This window comes from Brassica napus, chromosome A6 (assembly GCF_020379485.1).
Source record: "Brassica napus cultivar Da-Ae chromosome A6, Da-Ae, whole genome shotgun sequence".
In the NCBI taxonomy this organism is placed as follows: Eukaryota; Viridiplantae; Streptophyta; class Magnoliopsida; order Brassicales; family Brassicaceae; genus Brassica; species Brassica napus.
In genome coordinates, this window is record NC_063439.1 from 24,083,757 (window position 1) to 24,094,822 (window position 11,066).

Consider the following 11,066-nt stretch of genomic DNA (forward strand, 5'->3'; position numbering starts at 1 on the left):
TATTCATTCGGGTATCGATTTTTCAGATTTTGAAAATAGTCTTCCGGATCGGGTTCGAGTCGGATCCAGATGGGTCCGGGTTTTATCCAAAGTAACCAAACTACTCGATTCGACTCGGGTATTCTATATCCAAACTACTCAAACTTATCCAAAATAACTTTAAAACTCAAAAATACTCAATTTATGTAGTTTAAATTGGTTATTTTTGTTTGAAAGTAATCATGAATATAAAATTTTTTGAGAATTGTTTATCCAAAACATCCATTTTCATCTATAAATACCCAAAATAACGAATATATTTTGTTTATAATTTTAATTTAGATATTAATAGTATTATAAATATAATTTAAAATAATATTATAAATATATTTTTGGATACTCGTTCGGTTCTCGGTGCGGATCGGGTTTAGTTTCGATTTTATGGGTTTTGAAAATTGTCTCATTCGGATATTTATACAGGATCTGACCGGGTCATATACCTTATTTTTTGGGTCGGTTCGAGTAAATACTTCGGGTATAGATATTATGTCCGGCCCTACTCTGTAATTTTTACCGTTTATAAATCAATATTTATATTTCATCATCATTAGAATAAAACTGGTCATGATTCAGTTATTCAGACAATATTTATGAAATGCAAAAACTTACAAGATTAGAGACTGAGCTCAACATTTTTAAAATATATTATTTTCTATATATTCCATTTTCTCCCTTTCTCTCTCTGTACACAGTCCATCTCTTCTAAGATCTTGAGAGGTAAAAATAGGTTAATTAGCCCTAACAAAAGACTTAACTGATTATATATACATAACTTGAATATTAGGTCAAACAAAAGTCAGTAAGGTGAAACCCTAAGATGGTATCCTTTTGGTGCAGAAACTCTGGGAAAGACCACTAGTTTCTCTCCTCCTTTCTCCTCCCATCTGCACAAGGAAAATCAAAACATTAAGATCTCAAATCATCAATCAGAGCAACAACAAACAAATCAGATCTTTGCACATTAAAGAGACATGGATTAAGAACATACTTGTATCTCGTAACAAAGTAGTGAATGAAGCTCGAGACTTCAGAAATTCCTAGTTCCTTTCCAGGGCAATGTCTTGCTCCACCTCCAAAAAGTAAGAAATAGCTCATTGATTCCATTTTATTTTCCTGCATATTTAAATACCCAAAGAAACCCTCTATGTGAGCCTCAAGTTTTTAAATAACAAAACACAAGAGTACCAAAAAGAAACAGAGTTGCAAATACTAACCATCCATCTCCATGGGTTAAAGATCATTGGATCTTCATACAGAGATGAATCATAATTAATCTCTCTTGTGTAGACGTAAATTCTCCAACCTTTTGGGATTAAATACCCTGCAAATATATTTAAATGACACCTATTAAGTACTAATACATATAACAATATTTCATCAAGATTGCAAAATTAAAGGTTGATCTTCTCCTCTGTCAAAATAATTGAACTAAAACCATGGGGGGTCACGGGGAGATGATTGCTTTGCTGGACTGGTTGGTTTATATTTGTAAATAATTGATGTAAGGTATGGTCCACATGCCCACATTTTTCTCTCTCTCACACACACGCACATAAAGAAAAGTAGAAAACTAATAATGATAAAAAGATCTTCAGTTTCAACCGAATTATAATACTAGTTTCTTACCGTTGAGTTCCAAGTCGTGAGTAGTTTTTCTCAAGACACCATTAACAACCGTTGCCAATCTTGATGTCTCAAAGATCACCTATTAAAAATGGTCCAAAGGATAAATAAATTACATTGTCAAAATCAAGAACAATAAATATTAATAGCTCAATTTGTGTACGAAAATACTCACAGCTCGTGTGAATTTCATGGACTTAATGTCGTCGAGATTAAGCGGTTCGTCAGGTCGTTTTCTGTCTCTTATAGCCAAATGTTCTCTCTGTAATCAAAAACCAGTAATCAAAAACCAAACCGGAATAAACCGTCAGAAACCCGAAAAATTCAGTTGTGTTTCTGAGGAACATACTCTGAGTTCTTCAAGAGCTTTAGGGTGATCATGGAGATACTTAAGAGCCATCATGGAAGTTACAGAGACAGTCTCATAACCCGAATACAAGATCGTTAATACTTGATCTCTTATCTCCTTATCAGTTAACAAGTATCGGTTATCTTCCTTCTTCATCAAGTAACCCAACATATCTGTATAAGTTTCTCCTGACTCTCTTCGTTCTTGCATCAGCTTTGTCAATAACCTATCGATATTGTTTCTTGCCTGAGAAGTAACCAAAAAGGTCAGTATATTTTCACTATTTTTTTTTATTTTTTTATATCAAGATTCTGAGTATTTTACTTGGATTCCACAACGGTATTGCGTTCCTGGGAGATCGATTGGGACCGAAAGAGTTCCCTCAACAAGCTTGAAGAACTCAGTTTTATATTCTTCAACCTCTGGTTTTTTCAAAGTCTCTGCTATTTGTAACAACGATGATAAAAATGTCATCTGCACAAAATAGAAACAACTGAATTTATTAAAAGTATTTCTTAATACGTATTAAGAAATTGAACAAAAAAAAAAAAAATTTATTAGAGGGGTACTTATTTAATGTTTCTTATCACCAAAAAAAATATTATTATTTATCTTATATTAAAAATAAATTTATTAATCTTTATACTAATATAATTTATTAATATTTTAATAAAACTTAATATAGTTTTAATTTATTTAGTTTTTCAAAAGCAAATAAATTTTTGACATATTAAAAACATTAAATCCCTAATAAAGGAAGGGACCAGAGATTCAGATTCAATGTCTAAAAACAAAGAAAGAAGAAAGAGAAAGAAAGGCAAGAACGTACATGTTTGGTCTTTTCTTGGATATCAACGGTTTCGCACTCATCCCAACCAGAAAGATAACTTCTCATGAATGCATCAATCTTAGGCAAGAGGTGTTCTTTCATCATAGCCGGGCTTGTTAGAGAGATTAGTGAGCCTCTCATGAGCCGGTGGCTCGGTCCGTGAACCGCAGCGATGTTGCTTGTCCCGAGAATATCAAGCATGGATTGTGGGTAGCCAGAGACTAGTCCTTTCGACTCGTTCATTAGAATGTATCTGTTGAGTTCTGCGTCCATTGAGACTATTGTAGGGCAGCCAAGAATGTGAGATTTGAAGAAACTCCCGTATCTGATTTGATCCAAAAGAAATGAGATTTTAGTTTCTCGCAAACCTAAATGACCAAGTGGCCCACGAGCAGAGTTAGCTAAACAAATAAAAACTTGTTGTACCTGAGTCTCTGGTTCTTCATGAAATTTGGTCCTTGTTTGAGAAACTCGGTGGTTTCACCAAAAATTGGCCAGCCCATGGTACCAGGAGGAAGACCTTTCTTGGAATATCGCATCTGGTTCCATCGGAGAAGAGCGGAGCAGATACAGACAATGATCATAAGAAGACCAAACATCATCATCATTATACCCATCTTCTCTTCCTTTTGTTTCCTCTTTTGCTTTCTTTCTTGTGAGCTCTGTTTTCGAACAGAAGCAGTAGTAGCTAAATAGAAAGAGAGAGATGGTTAAGGGTATCTTGTTTGGGACTAGATGGCTGTGTGTGTCATTGTTTATATAGGCACCTAAAGGGGACGAGGGAGAGAGAGAGAGAGAGGTGTAGTTGGCTTTTAATTTTTAACTAACACGGTAAGATTTCTTAGTTGGTCCGAAGACGATATCACAATTTTTTGGGGATTAATATTGGGCATAATTTAAGAAAATCACCATTAAAATTAAAATATAGCAACTATTTATTTTTATGATATTGGACATAATTTAGCAAATCACCATGAAATTTAAAACATAGCAAATATTTATATTTATGACTAGAATATCTTCACTACTACAAAAGAAAAATATTTAGATGATTCTTTTTTTAAATGGAAAGAGTAGGTCACTCTTTCTTATTTAGTTGAGCTTAATTTCTTTTTTTTTGTTAACAATATAATCAGATTCATATAGACTCTAAAAACTAAATGGGAAACTCCGCGTCCACATAGACGACAAAAGACAGCGGTGTCCTGGCACTCCACGCTAGAATGTCCGCATTTTTGTTTTATGTCCGCGAAATATGAATGATCTATGAGCTGTGAAAAGTATCCTTCAAAATCTTGAGGTCTTCCAAATAAGCTGCAAAAGCTGGTCATTCATCTGGTTCCGAAACCATCTTCACCAATTGGAAACAATCAGTTGCAAATGTGACCTTCCATATCCCAAAGTAGTGCTTCCATCTCCGTATGAAAGGTCAAAACCTTCTAAAGTATTGTACCAACCTTGTCCGACCATTGGGTCGTTTTCTTTCCAGGAGGCATCCACAAAATGCCATCGTCCGGGAATTGATGGTAAATTTTCTGCCTTTATATTTGGTACAACTCTTCGCGTCTGCAAAGTTTGTGCTTCCGTCCATAGAGTTGATTTTGTCTCTGCCAAATTAAGAGTATCCATAGGATCTATATCCAGATTACTAAAGACTTTATTATTCCTGCATTTCCAAATATAGCATAGAATCCATGCAAATTGGTGCTCATCCATCTTCGGGATAACTCTCGAAAAAAGATGATATATATTTGTAAAGAGCGAGTTGGTTGAAATGATCCACATGCAAATTGCTTAGTTTCTTTCTCTTAAATAATTTAAACTCTTATTGACTATTAAATCCAAAATTTAGTGATAAAGATATTTTTACAAATAAATTATAATATTAGTGTATATATTTCAAACATGTAAAATAATTATATTTTATTACTGAAATATTTCTATCATTAGAGAACTTTTTATTAAAGAGGAAATTACATGTTTACCATTTTCATGATATCACTTTTCATTTTTACAACCACTAAGGAGATATTTTCAAAAATACATTCTTCATTAAGAGGCAAAAGACTCTTATGCCCTTGTTATTTATATATATAATAAATCATTATTTAAAAAAATAAAAAATAAAAAATAAAAATAAAAGATTTATGTTTTCGAATTATACTTTTTCAAATTCAAACTTTTTTATAATTTTTTTTTTATTTTTCTTCGATTTTTTTATTTTTTTTCAAATTTCTTTTTGAAAAAACGAAAATTATGTTTGAAACTATTTTTTAAAAAATTTTATATATTTTTAAGTATTTATTTATATATTTATTAGAATCTTAAATTTCACATTCCAAAAACCCTACCCCACCCCTCAACTCTAAACCCTAAGTCTATATTAGTTAACCCAAATGATATAATTGTCTTTTGCCCTTCATTAAATGTGAGGGTAAAAATGGTTAGTGTAAACATGAAAAATGGTATTACGAATGTGCTATTTGTGGTAATTTCCCTTTATTAAAACTATAACTTTGATATGAATAAAAATGTAAATTGAATAATATTTATGTAAAATTATATGTAAGCAACTACCAGTTTGGCGATGATAAAAAAAGTATTATAGCAATAATAATAATGATGATAATAATTTTTTTGTAAATGTTAAGAATAGTGATAATAGTTAATAGATCAAAAAGATAAAAAAAAAATTATTAGTAGTTAAAATATGGCTACTTTTTGTTATTAGTTAATCTTAATTTTTCTTTTAACTTTTATTTTGGTTTAAGCTATTATTGACTTTGCATCCAAATTTTAATTTCGTCAAATCGAAATTCTGGTAAAAGCTTCACAAACAACAAAATCCAACTAGCTTCTCTTGGAAAAGTATATACTCCTCAGAAAAGTAGATCCAAACAAAGCTCAAGTAGATACTCACAACACCATATACTCAAGTAGATACTCACAACACCATATAATCTTACCGTCGATCATCAGATATTCATGATCCAAAAGAATTATCATCTAGGATTGTAGGGAGATATTATTCGGGCTAGAGAGGAGACTACCAACAGTAGATTTATAATAACTCAACGCCATCAGATCTTGGTCTTACTACTATCACATGCGTAACATTTGATGAAAGAATATCCAATTTAACTTCTTGTTTTTTTCCAATTTCACTTAGAAAGTAGAAACAAGAATAACATAGCATTTCTCCCTCTGAAATACGTATTAGTTTACTCTGCACCAGTTCTATTTTTAATCATGTTTTCTAATACGACGTTAGATTTAAAAGAGGCCATTGAAGTAGCCGGAGTAAGGATCAAGGGCATTTTCAACCCTATTATATTTTCTATTTCAAATATTATTTTAGAGAATAATATATTTCAATTTCATTCTATTTTTAATTCCAAATTGGAGTAACGGCTAGAGTTATTCTGTTTATGGAGTAATCCTACATATTATTCTGTTACTCCATTTATGGAGTAATTCTACATATTACTCAATTTTGTACTTGAATTTTTTTTTATAGAATGATCTTTTAAATTTTGAATGTTTTTATTTCATATTTAAATAAAATTTTAAAATAATAAAAAATGCATATAATATTTCATAAGAGATTATTTAATAATTTTACATAAAAGTTGCATATATTAATAAAAATACCAAACAAAACATCAAAATAAAAAATATAAAATATAAAATAAATATAACATAAATAATTGATTTAATAATCCCGTAAATCATTTCTTGAATTACCATTAACGGTGAAGTATTGCCCAAACGATGAAAATGTTCGATTTTAAAAAAAATTATCCAGTTTAAGATATTTTGGGTTAATTGGAAAGTTTTGGGTTAATTGGAAATTTTTTGTAAGTAGAATGTGTTAGTAATAATTATTAACTAAATAAAATTACAATCCTTTTAGAATATTCATTTTTTTAGTGAAAATGAAGTAATACGTTGGAGTAAAACTCTACTCCATTTTGGTGTTGCGCTATTGTAGAGTAAAATATGAAGAGTAATACATTGAGATGCTCTAAGGGTATCTCCAACCCAACTCCATTTTTACTCTAAAATAGAGTAAAAATGGATATGAAGTAAGTAATGTTCCAACCCAACTCCACATCTCACTCCATGATAGAGTTTACTTCATTTATGGTGTAATCTATTTTTGTTTGTTCATTACGCCATTATGAAGTGAGAAATATAGTAGGGTTGAAACATTTTTATTTCATATCCACTTTTATTCCATTTTAGAGAAAAAAATGAAGTTTTAATGCTGTAAGGACATCTCCAACCCTACTCCATTTTTTACTATAAACTCGATTTTGGAGTAAAATTTTCTGCAACCCCACTACATATTCAACTCTAAAATGGAGTAATATTACCCATTACTCCATTTTGAAGTTGATTTTTTTCTATTTATGAAATAATCTTTTTAATCTTTAATATTTTTAGTTCATACTTAAAATAATATAATAACATGAAAAAATATAATATTCTGCAAAAGATTATTTAATAGTTTACATAAAATATGCATAAACTCATAAAAGTCAAAACTAAAATAAATAATATAATATAATATATATAAGTAATTTAATAATTAATTCGGTAAATTATTTTCGAAACTACCAAAATCGGTGAAGTAATATTCAAACGGAATAGATGAGTTTTTTAATTTTGTGCGTTAAAATTTTGATTGATAACATTTGTATTTATTGAACTTGATATATGCCCAAACAATGGGACTCAATACATAATTCAAATTACAAAACAAAACTTTGTTTTTTCTTTATGTTCTTTTAATGCATATAAATACTTTTGAATTAGAAAAATTGCATCTGATAAAAACTGAACGAACTGAAATTGGAAGATAATTTCTAGTTGTATTTTTAATGATAACTATTTAATTTAAATAAAATATATTATTATGGAAATTTTGTAAACATAAAATAGGTGGGTTAATTGTTAAATTTTTACAAGTTGAAAGACTACTAATAATTATTAACTAAATAAAAAAAGAATAATTTTTTGGAGTAAAAAACAGAATAATACTTTAGAGTAAAACCGGAGTTATGTTATTTTGGAGTAAAATTTGGAGTAATAGATCGGAGATTCTCTAAGAGCCTATTAGTTGAATATCAAAAGGTGATCATTAAAAATTGTCTAGATTAGGAAAAAGGGACGTAGACAGAGTAGAACTTAAACCACCAACTCATTCTTCAAGATCTCAGACATGAATGCTTGTTTGGTAGTGGCTGAAGGAAGATTCTTCTTCTCAGGTAAATTATAGTTTATTACTTTATTGTTGCATCTTTATGGGTTTTATTATAGATAAAAACGTTAATGATTTCGACATAGTTTGGATGAAAAGGTATATAGGTATTATGTACCTACGGTTCACATACCATCGTAAATTTAAATAATAGTAATTTAAGTCGACACTTGAACTAATGAGGGTCAAATTATTTTATCTCCACACTCTAAAGATTTTAGTATCACATTCTGGATTAAATTAATAATTATGTTTATTATACTACATTGTTGTAGGGTTGAGTAAAATAATTTTAGAAGAAAAGTAGTACTTACTAATAAATTTTTGAGAAGTTGTTTTTTATCAAAAACTATTATCCGTTGATAATAAATAAAAGAAAGGAAGAACTGAATGAAAGGTACTTGGGGAGATGAGGATGGGCACATGGGCACCACTCAAAATCAAAGTACATTTACACCAAAAGCACTACAATAAAAAAAATACCTAAAACAATTTTTATTCTATTTATGTTTGCAAGAAGTTCACGTGTACGTTCTTATGTTTTCGTATGGAAGTTTACATTAATTACTCGCTCTGAGACACATTTCAACTGTCATTCCTCCATGTGAATAAAAGAGTATGCAGAAATTAAAAGGTTTTGAGAGCACCTATACATGGAAATGTGATGGATGATATATAACCAATCGCTTATAATTAATTGCTCGTACCTATATTAACACAACTACACAAGCATACTGAGTTATCTCGCCGTACAGAATGTGGAATGAAGTGTAAAATGAAGTACTGATCAGGACTGGTACTGATACTAGAATTTTTATCGACAAACAAATAAAGTATCAGTATAAGAAAATGGAAAAGAAGATTCAAGCGACATTTTCTCAACTAGTTAAATATTCAAATGACTACCGTCACGTTAAGTGCATTATACATACACAGATGTCTCGTTTCTGATAAATAACTATACTACCGAAAAGGCATAAACGTCATAAATTATTAGTAATAAAATAACAATTGTGTAGAGAATATTATTATATTTAACATATATCATTGTTTTAAATAAAAACGTTGATGTTGTTTGAAAACTGATCTCTCTTTTTGCTAATGGTTACTCTTACTGTTTAAAATTGATTTTCATTATCAAAAATATAAATTGATGTTCTCTCTGTTCTAATTTAGATGACGCTTTAGAACTTTTCACACATATTTAGGAGACAAAGGGTATCTTCATCCGTACTCTATTTTTTGTTCTAAAATAGAGTAAAAATAAATATGGAGTAAGAAATGCTTTAACCCAACTTCATATCTCATTTTATAATGAAATTTACTTCATAAATAGAATAATCTATTTATGGAGTAGAAAATAGAGTAGAATTTAAGCAATTTTATTTCATTTTCACTTTTACTCCATTAAATGGAGTTTTACATTGGAGATGCTCTAACACAACACATTTTCTAACCTTTTAGTTTATTATATATCATTATTACGACCGATCAAACTAAAAGATAAAAGAAGTACACTTTTTATTATTTTATGCCTAGATTTCTGTAAATATCAAGTAAAACAAAACAAAATAAAAATTCTAAAACATCATTTAAAAAGAACGAAATGTATAATTAATAACATCAAAATTATGGTTATCATTACGAAATAGATTTACGATGAAAAGTTATAAAGTAATAATATCAAAATTATGATATTTATTGATTTATCGAAATTAACTAAATCAGAAATTTACTTAAAATGAATAGTGTAAATCAAAATTTTACTTTAAATGAAATAGTTTTATTAATGTATCAAGTTAATAACTTAACGAATTTTTTTAAAGTTATACTGTACTGTACATATGATTTTGTGGATAAAAGTTTCGTGGAAAAAAATCATTTGAATGGGTATTCTGCCGTATATTAAATATATTGATAAATTTTCATGCCATTTTCTGTAAATGTTTTGTTTTTCTTGACACGAGTCACGTGAATATTATATATACACAAATAATATGCATATATATATATATATGTGTGAAAAAATAGCAGAGAGGGAGAGATTGGTTTTACAACATTCCTGCTACTGTTCTAACTGCAGGTTTGAATTTTGGTCCGCCTTGAAATCATGAAGATGTATATATACACATATATTTAAGTCATGTGTCTGCAGACGTCATCGTCCATCCATGACGCTTGATAAATATGGGAATCTTTAATTTTTTTTTTTTTTGGAATCTTTAATTTCACAATGAAAGAATCTACCATTAAAACTTATAACCTATTACTTGATTTTTTTTTTTTGGTCAAACAACCTATTACTTGATATCTTATGTTTTTCACTGAATTAAAATGGATAGTGATCATTTATATTAGCATTTAGGCATCATAAGATTGCATTTCATGCATATGTTCTTACTATTAGTATTAGAATATCTTTTTGGAGTTTTCGTAGGTGTTTGGATTCATCTTAAATCAAAAGAAGTGAAGATTGAACTTTAGGCAAAAAAAAAATTACCAAGACCAAAGAAATGGGTCGACCGTGGACTATGGCAGCAGATCAAGCCCGTCCGCGGTAGAGATGGTTGGCTGAAGACTGGATGAACCGTAGATGTCAATCGCAGACAGTCCGTGGATTTCAACCCGAGAGGTCGATTCTGAAGTGGACACAAGATTGTCCGCAAATTAAGGCCTACGAGTTAGTATTGTTTTAGCTTGAATAACAAAAGGAATTTGATGTTAAGATTGCTAAATGGTTAGTAGATTTGAACATAACTCATGCTTGAATGAATTAGGCCAATGGAAATTGATGTCTAGTTCATGATTGCATATGGAGTTATATCTTGGGAAATTATAGATCTTTATTGATGTTCTAGACCTATAGGAGGGTTGGCTATTCGGGAGGCTCTCTCTCACGCTCAACACCTCGGCATCACCAAAATCTGGATCCGTTCAGACTCTCTTTCGCTCATCAGAGCCAT

At 29.9% G+C, this 11,066-nt stretch overlaps 1 protein-coding gene across 1 annotated transcript; it reads right to left on the reverse strand.

Moving 5' to 3' along the window:
• Positions 1–586: 586 nt before the first annotated feature.
• On the reverse strand, positions 587–3,582 carry LOC106349108 (cytochrome P450 85A2-like). Its single transcript, XM_013789019.3, has 9 exons — positions 3,267–3,582; positions 2,841–3,165; positions 2,336–2,485; positions 2,012–2,257; positions 1,838–1,924; positions 1,666–1,744; positions 1,254–1,360; positions 1,028–1,152; positions 587–923 (listed from the first exon to the last, which is right to left on the reverse strand). The coding sequence occupies exons 1-9, from the start codon at positions 3,455–3,457 to the stop codon at positions 836–838; spliced, it is 1,398 nt and encodes a 465-aa protein (XP_013644473.2). The 5' UTR covers positions 3,458–3,582; the 3' UTR covers positions 587–835.
• Between the last annotated feature and the right edge of the window lie 7,484 nt (positions 3,583–11,066).

Bases quoted from the DNA above. Each gene is read 5' to 3' on its own strand.
- LOC106349108 (XM_013789019.3), bottom strand. From the start codon at position 3,457: ATGGGTATAATGATGATGATGTTTGGTCTTCTTATGATCATTGTCTGT. The intron at 1,745-1,837 runs GTGAGTATTTTC...CATTTTTAATAG, and splicing joins CCATGAAATTCACACGAGCT to GTGATCTTTGAGACATCAAG. The intron at 1,153-1,253 runs GTTAGTATTTGC...TTAAATATGCAG, and splicing joins TTAACCCATGGAGATGGATG to GAAAATAAAATGGAATCAAT.